The 23,415-nt window shown below is 43.6% G+C and overlaps 1 protein-coding gene and 1 long non-coding RNA gene across 3 annotated transcripts; one reads left to right on the top strand and one right to left on the bottom strand.

Moving 5' to 3' along the window:
* Positions 1 to 21: 21 nt before the first annotated feature.
* Positions 22 to 2,078, bottom strand: LOC114920505 (uncharacterized). Its single transcript, XR_003808820.2, has 3 exons — positions 1,928 to 2,078; positions 835 to 941; positions 22 to 243 (listed from the first exon to the last, which is right to left on the bottom strand). It is a non-coding gene; the product is annotated as an uncharacterized lncRNA (long non-coding RNA).
* A 1,915-nt stretch (positions 2,079 to 3,993) lies between these two features.
* Positions 3,994 to 21,036, top strand: prr12a (proline rich 12a). 2 transcript variants are annotated; one of them, XM_065950003.1, is made up of 15 exons: positions 3,994 to 5,185; positions 6,998 to 7,155; positions 7,559 to 7,720; positions 7,968 to 12,694; positions 13,722 to 13,949; positions 14,042 to 14,735; positions 14,943 to 15,445; positions 15,741 to 15,857; positions 16,157 to 16,290; positions 16,557 to 17,011; positions 17,383 to 17,502; positions 17,946 to 18,043; positions 18,423 to 18,554; positions 19,484 to 19,579; positions 19,686 to 21,036. In XM_065950003.1, exons 1-15 carry the CDS (start codon positions 5,103 to 5,105, stop codon positions 19,818 to 19,820), a joined length of 7,842 nt encoding a protein of 2,613 aa, XP_065806075.1. In that variant the 5' UTR covers positions 3,994 to 5,102; the 3' UTR covers positions 19,821 to 21,036. The 2 variants fall into 2 exon arrangements, with proteins under 2 accessions (XP_065806075.1, XP_020496040.2); XM_020640384.2 differs by having other exon boundaries at positions 3,995 to 5,185; positions 16,539 to 17,011.
* Positions 21,037 to 23,415: the final 2,379 nt, after the last annotated feature.

Genomic DNA, 23,415 nt, shown 5'->3' with positions numbered 1-23,415 from the left:
CTATGTAATAAAAAACACAAGCTATTTAATTTATTTATTTTTCTGCATTTCTGCAAGATTTACAGTGTATTAATAATCAATGTTTGTATAGTGGCATAAAAAATAGTCTCATATACAGAAGAGTATAGTATCAGAATCTTAGTGTCATCACCCCCCCGCCCCCCCTTCAGTCTGTCAGATGGTTCAGTCCAGCACAAAAGAGGAAGGGAATGCTGGGAAGAGGAGGTCTTTGATACAGCAACGCTGCGATTAATTAAAAATAAAAAAAAGATGGTAAAATTAATCAGCAGAATCATAACAGAGGTGAGAAAAAATGTGATTCCAATACTTCTTCATTGTCATTTCAACACAATTTGAAATTTGAAATGTATTCAGCCCACAACAGAACAATATTAAATTAAACATTAAATAGAACTAGGTGACACATTAATGACCCATCATTTAACAACACACCTGGAAATGAAGATGGACAGTATCGTATGTGTTGTAAATGGATTACCGAGGTTTTCATTTTTGCTCAATCAGATTGTCTTATAATTGTCTTTCTAACTTTTCTGAATCAACATCCTTTTCCTCGGTTGTGCAATACATGTGTATTTTCTAGATCAGCTTTAGGACTCAGTGGCATACTTCACCAATTATCATTTGTGATTGTCTAGTAAAACAGCAAAAGAATAGAAATGTGAAGAAAATGATAAAGGAAAAACCAAAAGCTAGTATCTCATTGAGCTATGTTACACACTGAGGTCTGATACAGGACTTTTGTTTTATGATTAGTTATGATCTGTAGGCCTATGCAGGAAAAAATATATATATCATTTTTGGTAAACTTACATTAGCATGTATTTCTTGTGTGTTATGACCCCTCTGACAGGGTTTTTATACAAGCTTGGAAGGCATCTATCAGATCTTTACAGCTCTCTGCACCTTTTCCTCTGACACTGTAACATAAAAAAGCAAGTTAAAAAAAAAAAACATACAAACTGTACTCCTCTGGCTAGGTTTTGTGTAGGGATCAGTTAAAAAAATAATACAAATTCCATGGTAGAAAAGTAACAACATTGAAAACACTTTAGAAATGATGTCATTTGAAATTGTGCAGAAGGGACAGAATGTCTCAGACTCATGCTACATGTGCATCACAGGGATTATAACAGTGTCTCCTCTCCTGATAATAAAGTATTTAAACTCAAAGCCCCCCCAGCTGCCTTTATCTGCATTTGATGAAGAAGAGTGTGTAATCTGCACAGCAGCGCTACTAACACTAATCACTGCTGCACGTGGACACGCACCAAAAGTCGACATGTAACACAAAACCAGCCGACAGGAATGTTCTGCTACTCTCTTGCAGCAATAGGTCATACATGTGGGTGCCTATTTTAAACCTCCAGTCTATTTCTGCTCCTCAAAACATGGATGTTACTGTGAGAAGCTCAGTGTAAATGTCACTATAATGTGAATATGTATTCTGACTCTAATTAGACTTAATGATGATCCCACAAGCAAGAAGAAGTGAATATGGGATCAATGGGTGCATGCATTCAGCTTGAGATAGTTATGGTTTAACGTGAGTAAATGAAGCTTCCTTGAGGGCAAAAAGTTTTACAATGACAATTTTTACTGGTTATTAAACTCACCAGTGGTTGTCACAATGTCTGGAGAACATGTATGAGTCATTAAAAAAATGATTTTTTTCTCTATTGTATGTGTGGGGCTTGGTTTAACGCAGTGGATAAAACAGGCGCCCCACGTGGGCTACAGTACTCCTCACACTGGTTGCAGGTTAGAATCCCGATCCTGACTTTGGTGCATGTCATCCCCCACTCTCTCCCCCAACATTTCTTGTCTCTCCCAAAAAAGCCCGAAAAATTATCTTTGAAAAAAGTAATAATACTGATGATCTAATGTCATTCCTGTCATAACTTACCACTTGTCGACGTCCTCCTTGATGACAAGGCATGCAGCTGGCACAGCTTCAGTAGAGTCTGGCATGTTGACAGAGCAGAGCGGAGTTTGTAGTGGTGAGCTGCTGCTCGAGTTAAAGTGAAGTAGGTTACGGATTAGTTACAAAGATGGAGGGAAATACAGTAAGGGAGGTAAAGAAAAGGGTGACGCATGACATGGAGTGTGAGGAGCTTAAAGAAGATGATCTAATGGAAATGAATCAAGAGATTAATAAAGAAGAGTTTGAATTGAAAAATCCTACTTGATCTTCTTTTTCTGAGTTTTGTGTATTTTCTCTCTCCTCTAGGAGTAATGTTTGCCTCTCTGTTATTCTTACCCTTTTAAGTTCATCCATTAGGTATGCCTAAATTCTTTCACCCCTATGCTTTGTTTTACACACTCGCTAATGAATATGCATTTTCTGACCTTTTGAGTCACACATTCTACATTACAAAGGCCTTATAATGCATCTAAACTGCTCACAACAGGGGAGAGGATTTTCCTTGAGCCCATGGAGCCTGACTTTGTTTTCACTGCTGGATTAAGAAAGGTTGAACTGAGAATTGGAAGATTTTATTAAACACTAAAATGTTACTAGAGACATTGCCTTTAAAAATGGTGCCAGGTGAATATTTTGTAATAATACAGAATATTTGGGCTTTAAAGATATATAACAAAGCAGATGTGGGAAGAATTATTGAGATAAAAAACCAACACATTTAATATTAGATGTCTGAACTTCTATCTTAGCCTGTAAAAAAGTAAGAAACCGTTTTTTTTTCAATCCACGCTAGCACCAAAAATTGAATAAAGTTAAAACAAAAAAATAGTAATGCATCATGTTACATCATTTGTAATCATCATCATATGATAGTCAAGGAAAGTGAACAATTTAAACATGGTGTTTAAACATGGTGAACACAGTGATTATTCAAAGAATGTAATGAAGCAAATCAAAATAACAAAACTATTATTTTCTGTATGTCCTGATTACATTGTATATTATTTAGAAAAATACAGCAAAACCATTAATTGTTGTTTCTGTATATCTCTGCCCTACAGTTATCCTATACTCGGACTAATTATGAGTATTTCAGCCTTATTCATATTTGTGGAGCAAGTAATTTACTAAACTTTTTTCAGTTCACAGTCAAATTTGTACTTTGTAATAATTAGTTTATTTTAGGTAAAGTAATTAAATGGTTTGGGTGGATATTAAATGCACAAAATTGAGTTACTAAAATGAAGTAGTAGCAGTGAAATATAAACTGCTTTGACTGTAAAAAATAAAAGTCCCCTAGATATTACATGGAGTCTTAGAGACTATGTATAGATATTTGTATAGATAATGTCACTGCTGAAGTATTTACAGTACTTACAGAATTGAAATTCGCCGCTAGATGGCGACAGAAGATCATCAACACAATTAATTTCTTGACATCTAGGCCATTGAGAGGGTGCATCATGACGACTTGTAAATAAAGATATCACATCAACATTAAGCAAAAAATACTTAGTTTAGAATCAAGTGTACATATTGTTAAATATTACAAGGCCTCATCTTTGTCGGTGAGTTTAAATGCACATAGTAACGGGTTGATATAATGCTCAAGCCAAATACAGTACATTAAAAAAAAAAAAAAACGCTGGTAGGATCTGCAGTTGAAGCATCAAATATGTGAGCAAGAGAAGAGCATCTCTCTGTGAACCCTCCTCCCTTATAATGACCATAAAATCCAGCGTGCCATCTGCTGGCGGACAAATCAAGTACATACGAGGCCTGTTTGACAGATTCTCCTAATATTATAATGAGCCTAAAATAGCCTCATTTTTTTTTTTTTTTTTAGACACTCGCTTATCTAAAAGGAGAAAATACCCCATATTGACATTGTGGTTTTTTTTTTTGGCAAAACGCCAGTCTGTCTGACAGGGGCAGGAAATTACCAGGTCTCTCACACAAGGCTGTACATTTCTGGATGTGCATTTGAAGAACGCTTGCTGTGGGCATTTATGTGTCTGGTTATTACTGGAAATAATTGTGCACTCGAACGCACCTCGGCCAATCACAGCGACCTACTGAGCACAGCTGACTTAGGTATTTGTGTTCGTGTAAAATGTTGCTAAAATTTAAAAAAAGAAAACATTATCAATGAGATGAAAATCTGGAAAAGCTTGCGGGGCCGGTGAATGGAGGTCACCGAAAACACAGAGAGTGAGTCTCAGCGGTGAGACGGACAGAGAGAGAGAGAGAGAGAGAGAGAGGAAGAGAGAGAGGGAGGACGGACAGCGGCCAGCCGCCTTCAAAAATGGCGTCTCTGGAGGAAAATGAGAAAAAATATTAAACGCGGCCTGCTTTTCTATTCACTTCCTAGTTCGGTTTTTGTCTTTTTTTGTCGTGCTCTTACTGCATTTTTCTTAAAGCGGGCAAACGCATCGTCGTTTTTACCCGAGAAGCTGACAGAAGAAGACACATTTTTGAGTATTTGGGGGAATAAAGGCAGCCCCTGTTTTATTTTGATGCGACGTTACTGACAGCTAGCATCTGCTGCTAGCCCCACAGCTCTGCTCTGGAGGAGGGGTGGGAGCGATTTGCATGCAAAGAGAGGAAGAAAAAAAAAATTGAAATTGGGGATTTCTTTTGCTCGTCCGAGGGGGAATGCTTGCTTCCAACGTGGCCCGTCGATTGCAATCGTTTCTGTCGCTAGCAGCGTAGCAAAGACTAGCTCGAAGAAAGGGGAGGAGAGACGGCGGAAAAAGGACGCATTCAAATCAAATGTTTATCAGCAACTCCGTCTTATCAGCGGCCCAAATCCGCAGCATCTTCAGGCAATGACCCGTGACTGAGCGTGGACTAAATCAGCAATCGTGGAAATGATAAACGTGAAAGACGCAGGAAAAGGAGAAAGACTGTCTTTTTTTGGAGGTGGTTGGATTATAACCTCGTAGACCCCCCTTTTTTTTTTTTTTTTTTTTTTTCATCCAGCTTTCTCCTCCTCCCCTCCATTTCTCTTTCAATATGCTGTTTTCCACTCCTGAGGACTTGCTTATGAAACCGGGGGAAAAAGCCTGAGACCGAGAACTGGGGGAAAATCTGGGGGCTTTGCCCGTAATCTGCTCGTTGCTTTTCGTCCACATCGCACACTTTGTCCAGCGCGTAAATGGATAGAAATTACCCGGGAACAGGGTTTGGTGATTTGGGCGCAGGAGCAGGATGGAGTTACGAGAGATCGGCTAAAGCAAGGTATGCATTGGATTCAGACAATGTGCATGCATCACTGGCACTTTGCAGGGCACGATGTGGCCCATGTAAACAAATTGTCGCCAATGGGTTCGTTTATAGTGCCATGCCTTTGCCATTTTGTGTAATGCATTGTCACCCGAACAGATGCATAGTAATAATATTATAAACAGGAATGGAGCCGTGTGTGTGCGTGTCGTGGGGGTGGGCGGGGTGGGTGAAAGGAAAGGTTGGGGATGTGAATTGTGTGATTGACAGACGTGGGTTTGAGGTGGACATGGCGGGTTGGAGGTGGTGGAGGTGGTGGTGGTGAGGGGGGGGATGTCTGGAGCATCCATAGGAATTATTGTTCCCTGTGTGCAGGCCTGGACTCAGACCCTGAGAGATAAATTCACTGGATTGATAGAAGCTGCAAAGAGTGTAGACGCAGCAAAGCCCTCACAGCAGCATCCCCCCCCCTCCTGACACACATCAACAAGAAGGACTGATATATGTTATCCTGCAGGATGCATCTACAGTGACACATTTTTATAAAACGGGTTCGTTGTGAAGAAAAGAGAAAATACACAAATATTAAAATGCACACTCATTTCTCTTCCAATTGGAGATTACCATTTCATTTTGCCCAATCGTGATCTAGATAATTTGTGGTTTGTTTTGGGTGCTAATTTGCATAATTTAATTTCAGATTGAAACCACTGCTTCGCACTTGCGATTCGTTTATCTGTCTGAAAATATCAACCCATGCCAAGGGTGGATTTTACAATGTGATGAAATTGCACGGACCGTGCAAGAAAAGCCCTGTTAGCTTCCAGTTAGCATGCAAAGCTAGCGCTACATTGCATGCAAGTCAGTTCAGGCCTGTACATTAAAGCATAGTTTTATCTTATTTAGCGACACACATGTCAGATGTTTAAACCCAGGGTTAGCGGCCGAGACATGACCGAAAGCCATCACGTTTCTTCGGGAGGTTATTTATGGCTAAAAACACCTGACTAGTTGCTGGTGTTTGCATGCAGCTTAGCGTGCATTTGCGTCGACTTGAACTATCCAGCTGTTAGCTCCATCAACATAATCAGAGAGAGCAGACAAATGACTCGTTTGTCGCTGGTATAAATGGAAGAAGCTGCGTTTTTTCAAATGGTCTAAATATGTATATTCATTTCCAGTAGTCTTTATACGCGTGAAATACGACTGGCCGTGGAGTTTAGGCCTAGTCTCTGTATTTCATAGCTGTTGCTGCTGCTGCTAGTGGATCCTAGCAGCAGCAGCAGCAGCAGCAGCTACCATGTTATCTGGAAAGCCAGGCAGCCACGCATTTAATGTCTTTGGTACAGCAAAGTTCTTCTACTGGTACATACTTAAAGATGGACTATGAGCCCAATTTAGTCAGTGAAATACTTCTGCAGGGGTTTGACTTTGCATAATAATTACACATGCAAATAAAGTATTCCACTATTTTGCATGACTGGTTTGACAGATTTGCGTCTACTGTAACACACTTTTTTATAGTGTCAGAAAATGTCTCATTGACACTTAGAATAATTGTGAAAGGTTTTTTTTTTTTTTCTTCTCCTTGCTTCATTAATCTGACTCATTGGGGATTTTACTTTCTCATGCAGACTGCTGCACAAACTGATGAGCAGCTTGGAATTTACACATGAGGATAGGATATGTAAATAAAAAAAAAAGAGTGTATATTTGAGTGATTTAAGACTAGATCGTCTTTTGTCAGTGGTCACATTATTAAGTATTTACTGATGTGCTCTGAAATGAATGACACTTCACAATTCCACACTCTCCTTTTCTCTGTAGTCTTGTGTATGGGAGTTCCAGATCATCCCACCCCGAGTCTGAGCTTCTTCACCGACAAGCCTACGCCACCCCACACCCTCTGCAGGGCTATGCCACCAATCACCACCCAGGGAGCTCTGGCCAAGGCGGGGCTTGGGGAGCAGCCGGACGGAGTTTGGGTAAGATAAATGTCATACCTTCCATGTAACCACCATCAGGGTCCCTAACAGTGAATTATTGTGTTTCTCCTTTCAAGCCCTGGTAGATTATTGTCATTGAAAAATGTGTGCATTATAGCTCAATTGAGTGGAAACCTAAGATTTTAAAGGTTATGTCAGAAAAAGCGTGTAGTCACAGTTTTTGTACTTGTACACGTCAGCTTTAATTTAAGCCACTTACACTCAGAACTACTGATGTCATGATTCATGAAACAAATAATAAGATTACATTTAAAAATTCTTCTTCGTTTTGACTTCCTTATTATGAAATATGTTTTTATTTACATATCTGCAACTTACTGTATGTATTTTCATTTTTTTGTCAATTAATCAATAGTCATGATTCTGTCATTCATTCTAACAGGTTTGTCGGGGCTCTTTGACACGGGTCTGCATCATGCCAGCCCCTCAGCCCCAGATGCCTCCGTCATGAATCTGATCTCAGCCCTGGAATCCCGGGGTCCCCAGCCTCCCCCTTCTGCTTCCTCCCTGCTCTCCCAGTTCCGCACACCATCCTGGCAGACAGGTGGGGCTATGTTAGATCTTCCCTAATGTGTTGACATTCAAACAGGCCCCATAGTCAATATGACATTTAAAGACCCTGAATGTGTGGCTGAATTATAATTCTAAGTGTTGCTATCTGAGCATTTTTATATAGAACTTTACAACATCTTTATTTTTAAGACTCCTTTTCTGTCTTTGCTGACTAATTTAAGTTATAGCCTGTTGGATGTTGGAAGTAATTTTGCAATTTGTTTTCCTTTTCCATACAGCAATGCACACGCCTGCTCCTCCAGAACTATTCATATCCGGAGCCCTTCCTGGCTCCGGCTCCTTCCCCTCCTCTTCAGCTCTCTCAGCCTATCAGCATCCAGCATCCTTCTCAAGCCGCTCTTTCCCTGCCACTTCCCTCACCCTCCAGGATACCCCCACATTTAGCCCCACATCCAATGGCCTTCTCTCCCCACATGACCCTCTACTACACATCAAGGCCCCTTCCCAGTCCAGCCTGGGTTTTGACAGACTCCTGTCCTCGCAGGGTGCCGCTGCAGCTGCTTATAGGGGCAGCCAGGATCCTACGAGCGCCACATCAGCCCAGGCCTCTTCTGCCAGGCACTTGCAGTCGCACCAGTTCAACCTGCTGTCATCACAACTCCAGGACCAGTCGTCCCAGCTGTACAATGCATCTGTCTTTTCTTCAGCTCAGCCCCAGCCACAATCCCAGTCCCAGTCCAATTCGGCTCAGGAACGGGCGGTACCTCGCCAGGACAGCGTTATCAAGCACTACCAGCGGCCCACGCCAGCTCAGTCTCAGCTCTCATCCTCTGCTGCCCACTCCCTTCAGCACTACCTCAGCTGTGGAGGAGCAGGGTACCAGCAGATTGCTTCCCATCACAGACACGCTGGCCTTTCTTGCAGCCCACTGGGTGACCAGAGCCCCTCATCTGACCACAAGCCCACATCTCGCACTGAACAATATCGGCCCATCATCCAGCCTCCCTATTCCTCTTCTTCCTCCTCCTCCTCTTCTTCTTCAGCCGGGAAAGGTTCCAAAAGCAGCTCCAGCAGTGGCTATTCTTCTGCCAGCTCAGCCTCATCCTCAAGAACTCCCCACACCCCACCTTCTGCCTCCTCTACCTCTTCCTCCTCTTCCTCTTCATCTGCTACCTCTGGGGCTCATCCCTCCAACTCAATTCCAACCTCCAGCTCCAGCGCAGCCCCCTCAAGGCAGCAGCCTCCCCCTCAGCCCGCTCCTCCTCCCCCTGCCCCTCAGCAGCCTCCTGCGACTTCCTCCTCAGCCCCCCAGTCTCTCCCCAAATCCTGCCTCTCAGGCTATGGCTCTCCTGTGCCCCCTGTAAAGACCCCTACCTCTGCTCTTACTGGTCAGACCCCACCCCAACAACAGACACAGTCATATTCCCCTAATCAGCCCCCTACCTCCCACCTGGCTCAGTCCTACGGTGGGTTCAGCTCACCACAAGCCCAAGACCTAAGCTCTGGTACAGGAGGGAAAGGCTATGGGAGTTTAGGAGGACGGAGCCAGTCATACTCAACTGATATTTATGGATCTGACTCTGCTTATGGATCACTTCCATCCTCACTTGGTGGAGCAGGAAGCCCATCCCTTAGCTACGGCGCTCCTGGTCACTCCCCTGCCCTTTTAAGGTCAAGTGGTTCATCGGGAAGTGGAGCATCAGGAGGAGGAAGCAGTAGCGGCACAGGAAGTGGGAACTCTGGCTCAGGAGGAGGAGCAGGAAATAGTATGACAAATGAGAGAGGTGGAGGCGGCAGTGGTGGAGGGTCTTATCATATTCCGGACTCCAGCCCTTCTCCATCTGGCAACTCAGGCATCATCCGTCCAGGGTTGCACTCCCCGGTGCCCACCTGTCCTACACAATCTCCAGGTGGTGCAGGCTCTAATAAATACATCTCATCAGTCCTCTCCCCTACTTTCCTTGCTTCTCCGCAGGGCTACCCCGACACCAGAGGTCCCAACACCCAAGCTCAGTCCTATCACTCCACCTCCTCCAAAACAAAGGATACTTCCATGCTAGGAGTTGGCTCTCAGAGATCCCAAGAGGAAGTAGATGATGATGAAGAATTCTTGATCCAGCACCTGCTTCAAGCCCAGGCAAGTCCTGCTCCCCAGGCTGCTCATCACCATCCTCAACAACAACAACCCCAACAAGCATCCCAGCAAACACAGTCTCAGCCCCAGTCAGTGCCCCCTACCACTGATTCAGGCAAAGGACTGACCTATGATATGGGTAAGACCTCCGAGGAGAGGTACCACCCCCAAAGTGTAATACGTACACACAGTGCCACATCCTCTACCGGAGTAGGTAATGCAGGGTCTGGAGGGTCCATCTCAGGGCTGGAAAACCAGCTGGAGATGTCACTTAAGAAACAACAGCAACAACATCAGCAGCAACACCACCACCAACAGCAGCAACAGCAAAGGAACGAGAGGTCTGTTGGAAGCAGCAGAAGCAGCGGAGGGAGAGGCAGTGCTGAACAATTGCATTCCCATCTTCATCACCATGACAACCTAGGGTCAGTTGTCCATTACGGGAGGGGTGACCCATACAGCCAACACTCCCTTGCTGCCCAACACTCCTCTCATGGTCAGCATGTGTCCTCACACTCGCAGATACCGTCCCACAGCCAAATGGAGCTCCAAAAGAAGCCACAGGAGCGCGCTGAAATCCCGTATCCACGCAAAACCCCGGAAGTCCAGCAACAACATTCCCAGTCTCAAGCTGCCACCTCCCTCATGGACTCGCCCACTGATCAATCACGTCAGCCGCCACACCTGCTCCAGTCAGTGTTGTCCCACACCACCAGAAACAAACTGGAGCCACACCAACAGCACCACAAGATGGATTCCCATCAACAACATCAACAACAACACCACAAGATGGACCCCCATCGGCAACACCAACCACATCACAAAATGGACTCCCACCAACCGCATCAGCAGCACCCAAAAATGGACTCCCACCCTCAGCATCAACAGCACCACAAAATTGATTCTCATTCCCAACACCAACAGCATCATAAAATGGACTCGCACCCCCAACAGCAGCAGCACTCTATTAACCAACAGCAAGCTGTGATGGAAAGTGCTGGTGGGACACTTGGCTCAAGTAAACATCAGAATCAGTCACAGTCCCAAACCACCCAACTCCAACTTCAACTCCAGTCCCAGGCTTTGGAGGTGGCAGCAGCCCACTACAACCATGGCCCACCTCAACATCAGCACGAGCAGAGCCAGGTCAAACAAAGCTCAGTGGTTTCGTCTTTGGACATGCTTGAGCGCTCCCTCTCTCAGACCTCCAGCTCTGATGTTGCTGTTTCTGAGGATAGACGTAGTGCAGCAGGTAGTGGGGGGAGGAGTGGTGGTAGCACTGATCGCCACCGACAGCAGCAGCAGCAGCAGGAGCAGCAGCAGAGGCAGCACCCATCCCACCACCACTCGCAGCAACACTCCGCCTCTGAACTCCACTCCTTTCTTTCAGAGCCTGATATCGGCTTGTCCACCCCATCTCACATGCACCATCTTTCCCAACACCACCAGCAGCAGCAACAGCACCCCAGCTCCCAACACCAACAAACCCACACCCACCACCCCCACAACCAGCCCCACCCTCACCACATACCCACACAATCTGGCCAATCATCCCACTCCCAGCCTCAACCTGACCAACAGCAGCTTACCCCCCAGCAGAGCCAGCTGGACCAACAGCGATCAGAGCAGCACCAGTTTGACACAGTCAGCCCAGTGGAGAAAGCAGACCAGAGTCAACAAAGTAACCGCTTTGTACCCCTTACTTCTATCTGCTTCCCCGACTCCCTCCTTCAAGATGAGGACCGCTCCTTCTTTCCAGGAATGGAAGACATGTTTTGTGCCGAGGACTACAAGTCCAGCTGTGCAGGAGGTGCAGGACCAGGGCAGGAGGAGATGAATGAAAGCCATACTGGGCAGGAGGGAATGGATTCAATAAAAGGCGGACAGAGTGCAGGTGGAGCAGGGGGAAGTAGTGGAGCCAGCTTTGACATGATGGGTCACCATGGTGGAGATCAGGGGTATGAACCCTACTGTCATGGCTTGGAAGAACCCAACAACAACACCATGACTCTGGATCTGGACTCCCTTAAAAGCCATGAGCTCCCTTCCACTGTCAACACTGAGCATCTCGGATTGATACAGTCCCAGGCCCCAGCTATGGGAATGGGCTCCAATACTGCTGGTCCCAACAACCCTGGAACCAAACTTTCTTCAGGTCCTGGTGGAACTGGCTCAGGAACTGGTTCTGGAGGCCTCCAGTCACCCATTTTCTGCTCATCGCGTCCCAAAAAGCTCCTCAAGTCCAGCTCCTTCCATCTGTTGAAGGAGCGGCGGGACCCAAACACCCTGCCTAAGAAAAGTTATGCTCAAGAATACGAGTTTGAAGACGATGAAGATAAAGCAGATCAGCCAGCGGACATCCGATTGAATAGTAGGAGACTCCCAGACCTGTTGCCAGACTTGGTTTCGAGTTGCAGAAAGGGAGGAGCTGGAGCTGGGTCCCTCAGTCCTTTAATGGGTGACATTGACTTTTACCACTCCTCTGGATACTCCTCTATGGCTTCACACTCCCTTATGCCTCAGGATGGACCCAAGAAGAGGGGTCGAAAGCCAACTAGACCTAAGAGAGACGGTCCACCCAGGCCAAGAGGCAGGCCTCGCATCCGTCCGATGCCTGAGCCCTACACGCCACGAGGGATGATGGGAGAGATGGGTGGAACAACAGTGGGAGGGGGATTCAGTGTAGAGGGACGAGGCAGGGGAAGGGGCCGTGGAAGCCGAGGGAGAGGAGGAGGAGGAAGGAGGGAGGATATGTACATGGAAATGGGCGGGAAAGAGCAGGAGCAGATGCACCATCATCATCTCCAGCAACAGCAACATCATCACCAGCCCCAACAGCCGCTACATGAGCCTACTATTCCACCTCTAAAGGTCAGTCCCATTCAGTCAAGAAGACCTAGAAAACTTATCGTTAGAATAAGATTGGTCTGTTGCTAGAAAATGTTACAACTAGTTGGTATTAAAGCTAAATGTAGGGCCTTGGGAAGATTTTGTTGTAACAAATAAAACAGGTAGTTCATCTATTGCCCTCTTTCTTTAAATTAGTAACACCTTGCCTGTGCAGTCAGGAGAGTCAAGCAATGATTGAAATTTGCTGCAACGGCTAATAGCTTCTTATTTTATAAGTCTCTCTCTTTTTCTTTTTTTTTCCTTTCATGTCTTTATTAGGTCACTAATACAGAATAAAGGCCGACTAGGAGCATAAATCAAAACTTTAATCAAGATAGAAATCAAATCTCAGAAAATGACACTAAATTTTGCTTGTATATTAAAGGTTAATTCAGGGGCCTGTGGATGTGATATCCCTGGCTTATTTAACTCATGTTGCAATCAGTTACATCCAGAACTTTACTTACAACCCAACTTCAAATAGTCAGTAAACAATGTTTTGACAATTTCAAAATCTGATTTTTGGAAGTTACGTATCTATTTAAAAAGATAAGAAATTCGATTTTTACTTCAATCGATTTTTATCCCCACCCCTAGTAAATGTACATTTTTGGGTCAGCCAACATATCTATTGGAACATCTGAGTGATGATGATACATATTGGTGTTTCCACTTAGCTCTGATAAACAATTTGCTATTTTGAAGTCAATAAACTACGTCTGTCTGTCTGTCTGTTCATCCATTCAATTTGAATCATTGATTGTTAAATTGACTTAACAATTCATATTGATATATCATTATACACCCCAAGATCCTACAGAGGTTTTTATTCTCTTTTTCACTAACTTTCTTTTCATTTTCATAATAGTCACATGAAGCACAAGAGTTACTAAGCATGTATTAAATGTTTAACATTTCAATTTTCTTTCCCTGTTTCCTTGGCTTTGTAATTTGTGAATACGTTGTCTGTATATTCAGGCCTTGAACTTTTTCCTATTTATTTATTTAGATCAAGTTACCAATTGGTACCCTGTCCTCCTCTGATGCCTTGCTGAGGACGGACTCTCTGTCAGGCACAGACCCGGCTTTATCAGACGGTTCAGTTGGCTCCGCTCCCTCACTGGGTTTAAGTCCTGGACCTCCATGCAGCACTGAAAGCTCCAGACACCAGGAAAAAAACAAACAGAAGAGCCAGATGATGAGTGAAGGTGTGGATGAAGAGGGGCTGGAGGAAAGGGTAAGAGATCCAGAATTATATCATGCTATTTTTTTTAGCATAGAATATTAAAAGGAATCCCATTTAAGCTAAATACTTTCTGTTACTTTAAGGGAGATGAAAAGGACTCCGACTCCAAGGCTGGCTTTGTTGCCTCATTCCTTGACTTCCTGAAGACTGGGAAGAGACCTCCAGGCTTGGACATCTCACCTGGAATGGAACCTGACAATGGTGAAAACTCACCTTGTAAATCAGGGGGTCTTCGCCCACTGTCTCCTGCACCTCCGCCTCCACCACCTCCACCTCCATTCGGGGACAGTGAAGGAAACGGCGGACTGGCTCTTGGCAACTGCCCCAGCCCCAAGCGCCTGGAAGATGAGCTGAAGAGGAACCTGGAGACCCTGCCCTCGTTCTCCTCTGATGAAGAGGACTCGGTGGGGAAGAACCAGGACCTCCAGAAGAGCATCTCTTCTGCCATTTCTGCTCTGTATGACACTCCTCAGCTGCCCTCCAACATCCAGCCCCCGCTCCATCCTTCTCCGCATTCCCAGGCTGAGCCTCAGCAAGCCCAGTCCCCACTTACTCCCATGCTGCCCCCCACACTTAGCCCTCAGCCTGCAATGCACACACCTCACACCCTTTCTCAGACCAGTGAGCCTGATGTTCTCCAGCCAGAAGATGGAGACATGGAGGAGAACAAAGAGGAGGAGAACGAGGAGGAGAGAAGCATGGGAGGGGATGGAGAGAGTGAAATGATGGAGGAGAGGGAGCCACATCTGGAAACACTGGATGCACCTCATCTTGATGGTGAGGCCGCCAGCTAAATTTTCTATTTAATTCATCTACCATTTTTTTACATATTGATTTTTCCTGCCATTGTTTTTAAGGAAATAAGAAATTCCCTTTGGTAGAGCTATTACTAGATATTTTTAGTCTGATAAATGACATAAATTGTCTCATCTGGTCATTGACAGTGAATTAACTAACTTAAACCTTGCTTTTCTGTCCTTCCAGCTCACCTTCCAGAGATTCCTCCAGCGCCAGAAACTCCTGAACCTCCCTCTGCCCCTCCATCTCCCTCCTCATCCTCCTCTCCTTCCCACTCCCCCCTCCCTCCCCTTTCGCTCCCCTCACCTCCACCTCCACCAGAAGAACAACTAGAAATCTCCCAGCCTCCAAGCCCTGTCGCTCCAGCATCCCCCTCAACGCCCCCTCCCCAGCCCGCTACTCTCCCTCAGCCTGCCCCCGGCACCCCTCCTCCCCCTGCTCCTGCTCCGACTTCCCCTGCTCCACCATCTTCTGCTCAGAAGGAGTCTCCCATGCCATCTCCGGAGTCCCCCGCCTCTCCAGAAGAGCCCCCGCCTCCCAAGATCACCTCCCTGCACCTTGCCCAGAAGCAAGAAGATGCCGCCATTGTTGGAGAGAGTGAGGAGGACGAGAGCGAGAGTGGAGGGGAGGGAATCTTCAGAGAGAGGGACGAGTTTGTGGTGCGGGTGGAGGACATTCGAACCCTCAAGGTATTTTGGGGGAATTATTGTGTCTGTAATGAACACCGGGTGACTCAAAACACTGTGCTAGTTAAAAATGGAGAACAACTGCATGCTTTCCTTTTAGACAGACAACAAACCAATACATTTTAGCAACCAAATCGTCACATGCAGGTGTCAGGTATAGGTTAAAAAGAAAGGGGTTTGATAAGTGATTGTTGATGCTGAGGAAAATTACACTAGGAAAAATGATGAGTTGAGTGTCAAATCTATCAGTAGCTGCAAAGACATGTTCTTAATCTGTGTGTCATGTGTTTGTGCACAGCTGGCCCTGCAGACGGGACGTGAGCCTCCACCCATCTGGAGGGTGCAGAAAGCCCTCCTGCAGAAGTTCAGCCCCGAGATCAAAGATGGACAGAGACAGTTCTGTGCCACGAGCAATGTGAGTTCACCCTCAAGCCTTCTATAATTTAACCACACCTACAGACTTTAAGGTCAATATGAACAAAATTCATGTCACTCTACAACTTTCCCTAACCCCACCCGAATAAAGGCAAAGGCCAAAAAATAATTTGTACAAAACAAAAATCTTAAAAAAAAACGAACTGAGATTTATTCTTTAATGTATTTTTATCGATCGAGCGTTGTGGACCAGATTCTCATAGTAATGTTAGTAAAAGGAATGATTGTGAAAGTTTTTCTGTTGTATCATTTCTTCTTGTATTTCTGTTTCTGTCTCAGTATCTTGGCTACTTTGGAGATGCTAAGAGGAGATACCAGCGAATCTATGTCAAGTTTCTGGAGAATGTTAACAAGAAGGACTACGTTCGAGTCTGCTCACGGAGACCATGGCGCAGAGCAACACCTGCTCTCAGGTACCAGTAAACACCACATTGAACAATCTAAATAAAGATTAAGCTATATCAAGTGTGCATGAAAGCCATTTTCCTGATCAGGGACTACAAAAGCAACATTGGAGACTTGTTCCCCAGTGAGATCAAGATATAAAAATATGAAGGTGTCTGTATCATGTCTTTTGTAAGGATGAGTTTCATGTATTGAAGTCTTATGTTTATAGATAAGCATTCTGCATAATCTTAGAAAATGTCCTCATGTGTCACAGGCGCCCGTCTCTCCCCAGAATGGCTTCCCCTCCTGCCACCCAGGCGCCAGCAAAGGTAGTTGAGAAGGAAGAGAGAATGGCTCCACCAGTCCAACGCGAGCAGAGGGAGAAAACGAGAACAGCCACCACTGCAGCAACAAAAGAACCGAGAGAAAAGAAGGAGGCTCCAGCTGCTGTGCCCAAAACTAAGGACCGGGAGAAAGAGAGGGAGCCCGAGAGGGAGAGGGAAAAGAGAGTGCAGCCGCAGCAGGAGAAGGTGGAGAAACGTGCTGCAGCAGCAGAGCGTGGGAGGGCAAAGGAGGAGAAGAAAGCGGTGGAGAGGAAGGAGAAGGAGAAGTCCGAACACCCACCCAAGTCCAAACCGGTTAAAGTGAAGGCGGAACCCCCGCCTAAGAAGAGAAAGAAGTGGCTGAAGGAAATACCTTCATCGTCAGACTCGGACTCATCAGAGGAGGCAGCGAGTGAGAATGAAAGTAAGAGACCTGTCAGAGACCCTGACTTGTTATTCCTAATGCTAGTGTAATTTCAAGTCACTGAGAGCATTTACATAGAGGGAATTTCTCAAAATTGAAGACAGAGTGCTTCATAAAGGCAAGACAAGAGAGGAGCCAGGCAATAAAATGATTTGATTTTAAACAGAAATTTAGAGATGAGAATATTTAATATAAATGAAAAATAATAAAAATTAAAGATCAGGAAAGCCTCTCTAAAAAAAATGTTTAAGTAGGGACTTAAAGGGCCGTTGCTTCTTATGACATTTAAAAGTAAAAAAACAAATGTATGTTGTGTTTTGTGACAAAGATATGTGTTTAATAGAAATAACCTCTGTTTTTTGTCCTCTCAGTGCCAGTGAAAGGCGGAGTGAACAACCGTGCCATGAGGGAGATGTTCAGGAGCTACGTGGAGATGCTGGTCAGCACGGCGCTGGACCCCGACATGATCCAAGCTCTGCAGGACACAGACGGTAAGAACTGCACACACAGTGCATTGTTGATGCTATCATTGGTTCAATCAAAACCTCCATTAAAAATCTGTAAGCATGTAGACCTCAGCTGTTTCAATGCGTTCAATGGCTTCCAAGTTTTCCTGTTCATACTGGGGCAGGTTAAATAACCATTAGCATCACAGACACAAGTAGCAGCTGCCAAGTTACAAATTGGGATATCCAGCTTGACAAACTGGCTTTACAGCAGCAGGGGAATTCTGCAACGTGCATATTTCACTGAATCTTTCAGTGCCTTTTGAAATCTAAATAAACAAGGTGTGACCGGTTGAAGGAAAGCACCAAGAATGCTGATTGACTAGCAGCCAGAGGGAGCTGCTTTGAAACTGCCCCCGGTGTTAAAATGATTGGCATGCACATGAGTGATGACTAACCAAAGTTCCTGTCCCTTGATTGGCCACCAGATGAGCTTTACCTCCCGCCAATGAGGAAGATTGACAGCATCCTCAACGAACAGAAGAGGAGGCTGTTGAGGCGAGTCAGCATGAGCTCTCAGCAGCAGGTAATATGTCCACTTTGCCCCGCTTCGCTCTCTGCACCAGGACTGAGAAAAAAAAACCTCCATTTTATTGGAGATGTTTGTGTAACATTTCTGTTTAATTTTTAAGAATATGCTGATCATTTAAAAGGCAGGAAATCTAGACCTCCAGTAAGAAAACTATCAGAATAAGGATCATACATAGTTTACACTACAGTGATTGATAATTCATTGAACAGAAACGAAATTTAACGCTATATATTTTTTCCATCATTAAAGTAATTAAAAACCAAAATGATGAATGACTCGGGTGTAATGATGAGCTACTTGGTTCTGCCATTTCTTATATGTTGTATTTCATAACTTTAAAAATAATTCTAATGTTGTACCTCTTCTTTGACAGGAGGTCCTGCATGCGTACCCTCAGATCATTGTGGACCCGCTGGACTCAGGAGTGGTGAGGGTACGGTTAAGCGGGGACGCTTACAACCGCAAGACCCTCAACAGAGTTAAAAAGACCCTGCCTAAACCACAGGTACATGTTACGAAGGTCGACCGGAGATAGAATCCTGTGTTTTCAATGACACGCCATCCCCCTGATGAGAAATACATATTTTCCGTCATAGCTTTTATTGAAGTTGTGAATATTTAAACACTTCGATATGGATCATTGTAGGACATTTTGAGCCTAATACCAGATGAATACTGGTTTTCGTGTCATACTGAAACTATGGGATGAAAGAATCGGTTGTTTTTGCAAAGATTTTGACAGTGAAGATCGAGTCAAACTAATCACAAGGAGGCACAGAAGATAAAATGGTGCCAGCTTCCCCTCCTAGCACCTGCTGCGTGTTCAGTCTTAGTGGCATTATGCTTTCCAGGAAATCGAAGTTGATAAAATTCACTCGATCTTATTTCTTGACTTCTTTCTTTTAAAAAAAATAATAATAACTTGGCATGCATCATGTGTAAACATACACACATTGCATATGTTTGAAATCCAGTGACCATGAACTCCTCCATCAATAGATCTAAAAGGAAAATTAAAACTACATAAAGTAAATCAACAAATGTCCTTTTAAAAAAAAAGTTCTTGTCAAAGTTCCTCCGTCATGACGCTTTTGTACTTGAAAATGAATCCCCAGCTCTTTAACATTGGGTCGGCAGTGTGTGATTTCACATTGCATTTCAGTGGCATGCCGTGTAAACGCACAGAGGGAACTTCACATACACACTCACTGATACATGCACCAACACACACACACACACACACCTGTTCTGTCCTGCCAACTCCTACACCACCTACCCTTCTGTTACACCTCTGTTACTACCTCCAATGGCAAATAAGGGGCGTAATGACTTCACCCCACCATTCTGCCTCTCGGGGTTCTAGGTCACAGGGGCGTAAATATCCTGAAATAACCTGGTAATACTGTTTGATTTTATATGTTTTTTGTCTTTTAGGACCTTAAGCTGTCAGCTGACTCGTATCGGATCTACAGTCTGTATCACTCCCTGCATCACTATAAATACCACACCTTCTTACAGTGCAAAAAAGAGGTAAGGGTGCACATTTGTAGTCTTTGTAAAACTGAATGATTAGTTTATGTTATTTAGAGCGGGGGCTTTTGGAGTCTTCTTCACCACAATCGTCTTGTGTTTCCAGACCAACACCATCGAGCAGGCTGGCGAGGATCCGGGCCAGGAGGAAGTGGTGCAACAGTGCATGGCCAACCAGAGCTGGCTGGATACACTCTTCAGCTCCTTCATCGAGCTGCTCACGCTCAGCACCAAAGCCTGAGCTAGATGCAGAAAAGAGACTTAAGAATATAAAGGCAAGGGGATTGAAATGATAAGAAAAACGAAATATGGAAAAAGATGGATCCTACTGTACAGCCCCCCTCCCCCCATGGATTTTGAAGGCCCTTGGCGAACACAAGAGGGTCTGTTCATGTGACCTCGGACACTGGCCTCTGTTATTTTTCTTGCTGTCGATCAAAGACTAGAGAACTGTCTTATTTTCTGAGGAAGGGGGGACCCCACCCTACTGGTCCCTGGCAGATCAGGAGGGAATTGACCATTGTTGGAAAAAGGAGCTAAGGACAAAGAGTAGGAGCCGCGAAACACCAAGTCAACAGAGGAGCCACTGACATAGTGTAAACTGTGTCATAAAGACGATGGTTCAAAGAGAAACTATTACCACTTAGTTTTTACATAAATTATTTTTTGAAGACTAACATCAGCTGTCGGCTTTTGAAAAGAGTGGACCAGGGTGAGAATGCTTTTTAAACTGCGTGCAGAGTGATGCCATGAGCAGCGTGAACATAGACTTGTCCAGGACAGAAACATGAAATGTGATAATACAACGCTCTCTCTCTCTCTCTCTCTCTCTCATCCTGTGCTATGTGAAGGGCAGCTCCAGTCCGCTGTGTGATAATATATAAACACATTTTTATTATTTATATGAGGAGGTTTTTAAATTAAACTCTCACAAGCGCTAGGTTTGCTGCCCAAACATTTTAAATACCTTTTTAATTTTTACAGGTTCAGTATACAGTTGTTACCCACATATCCAAGCTGTCTTCCCCCTCTAGACAAACAGGACACATGCTGAGACAGAAATATTGGGTGTAGTACAGTGGGTGTAAAGTAATAAAAAAAAAAGAAAAGAAGAAGAAGAGGAGGAGGAGGACTGGCAAATCTATTTGAAACTTAACATTGTTGTGCTTCAGTTCAACCATCAGTCATGCAGGTGCAAAGAAAAAGAAGTAAACTATCCATTTCCCATGTGGGAAGAAGGAGTATAAATAAGTAATATTTAAAGAGGAAATAGTCATTTCATTTCTATCATTTTGACGTTTGTGCATACTATGACTTATTTTGAAAACAATCTAATTTTCCATAAAAAAAAGGAAAAAAAAGGCGTGTAAATATTGTACAGTTCTTGATGAAATTCTTTGTCCTTCTGTACATTAACTCCTGTATTTGAGAAACAAATAAAATCTGCAAAGAACAAATGGTGTTTCATTTCCCTGCGGTGTGTTTGTGGAATTATGTTGATCTTGAGAGGTCATTTGGACTTTTATAACCTTCCATTTAAGGAGGTTAGGGCTTGTTTTAGGGTTGAAGTTGGATAAAAGTTTAAAGTCAAACAAAAATGTGTCAACAGGAGTTTAGATGATAAGAAATATTGTCTTAGGAGCACATTTGATACATTTAAGTGTTAGACAAATGACCTGTGAGCATACTTTGGGACAGCTATGATCAAGTATGCAACTTAAACTTGTCTGCGGTCAACATTTTTTCATGATTTTTAATTTTGTTTAATTTTTTTGAACTTCACTTTTATTTCAAAGTTGCCTTGTTCATTTCAATCATATAGAAATACATAAAGTGCAAGAACAAAAAAATATGGGTCATACAGCAGGTAGAAAACAAAAACGTAAGACAGCAATAATCTTTCCCAGAACCCCCAAAACTTTCTTGATCTCTACTTGAATATCTCCTCAGTATTTATTCAATTTGGGACAATCCTGGAAAATATGAGTATGGTCTCTTATCTTCCCGCACTCTCTCCAACATAGTTCTGATGTGTTGCTGTATCTCGCCATCACAAGAGGGGTTTTAAATATTCTCATTCTCATTTTCCATTCAAACTCCCTCCAGGTAGGACTGCTTATTAATTTATGTCCATAAAGCCATCTCTTTCCCCACATTCCATCAGTAATAATAGTATTCTTTTCTAATTACCATTTCTGTTTTGTTTGAATAGTGTCTCCTGTGTCCTTGTCCTGGAACCATCTGTATAGATGGCATAACAATTTCTTTTTTTTTCAACACTCCCTCCATAGTCAACATAAAGATTTTTTCTAAACTTGATACTTGATACTTACATACCTGCTCCCAGTCTTTGAGTCTTTAAATAGAAATCTTAGAAAATCCATCCCTGATGATAAACCAAACTCTCTCCGCATGTGTTCATAGAATTGAAATACTTCTCCATAAAAGAGCTGGTCAACAGTAGTTATACCCTTTAATCAACCATTTTCTGAAGCCCGTATCAGTTTTAATAGGTAAAAATCTTGGGAAAGCTACAATTCTTAATGCCCTGGATATAGAATAAAAAAATATGAAATCATTTTTTATATCCAGCCAAGTCTTACTCGTGATTATTATCCATTCATTCTCTATTTTGAATTTCTGCCAGTTCGCTTGGCTTAGAAATGGAAGCCCCCCTAAGGGAATGAATTTTGCTCTATACTGACCCAGCTGGTATCAGTATCGTTAGTTATCCATGATATTAAGGTCCTCATTTGTGCCACAGTAATAGTATTTGAGGTTAGGTAAATTGAACCCCCCCTTCTGCTTTAGTAGTAATAGTGTTATAAGTCTAACTCTGGGTTTCTTGTTCTGCCATTTACATTTTGTTATCAGTTTGTCAAGAACATTGAATATTGCTATAGGGTCCCTGAGCGGCCAAGACTGACATAAGAGGAGCAGCTTAGGGAAAATATCCATTCGGATAGTTTCAATTCTGCCAATAAGTGATAAGGGGAGAATCTCCCATCTGTGCACATCTGCCTTTATCTTTCAACAACCTTCCATAGTTGGCTTCATATAGTTTTGATGTGGAGGGGGTGATGATAACACCCAAGTGTCTGAAGCCTTCCCTCGACCAGTGGAACTTGACCTGGTTGTTTAATTGTGGTGGCCACACCCCAGACAAATTCATCACTTCTGATTTTGAATCTTTGATTTTATAGCCCAATATCACTCCATATTCGTTCAAAGCCTGTATTATGTGAGGAATTGACACGATAGGATCGCTCACATATAACATAACATCATCCGCAAATAATTTAATTTTGTGCTCTATCCCTCTAGCATCTTTAATGCCATTTATAGAGACATCCTGCCTGACAAATTCAGCAAGTGGTTCTAAACATATACTGTATATTGAAGATGGGAAAGACCACCTACTGTGAAGGATATAGGCCGATAAGCCTTTTATGCAATGACCAAAAGGTATGAAGTGCCATACTAAAGTGAATTCAGAAGGATATAACACAATTGATACGCCTCGATCAGTCAGGGTCTATACCCGGTACGCAGGGAGCCAACAACATCAGACGAGCTCTAAATATTATGTCAAAAAAGACTCCTCATGCATCTATGTTACTTAGCCTTGATGCACAGAAGGCATTCGATAGAGTAGATTGGGTCTATCTCAGCCACACATTAAATAATATGGGGTTTCATAATAAATGTATAGTTTGGGTTTAAGTGTTATATTTGAACTTAAGATTTTCAGCTTGAAACATGGTGTAAGGCAAGGGGACAGTCTGATTCCCTTACTTATAAATGACAAAGATTATTGCATCTACCCAAGATCTAGG

This window comes from Labrus bergylta, chromosome 21 (assembly GCF_963930695.1).
Source record: "Labrus bergylta chromosome 21, fLabBer1.1, whole genome shotgun sequence".
In the NCBI taxonomy this organism is placed as follows: Eukaryota; Metazoa; Chordata; class Actinopteri; order Labriformes; family Labridae; genus Labrus; species Labrus bergylta.
Note: the sequence above shows the minus strand (reverse complement) of the source record. Positions and strands in the feature narration are given on the sequence as shown.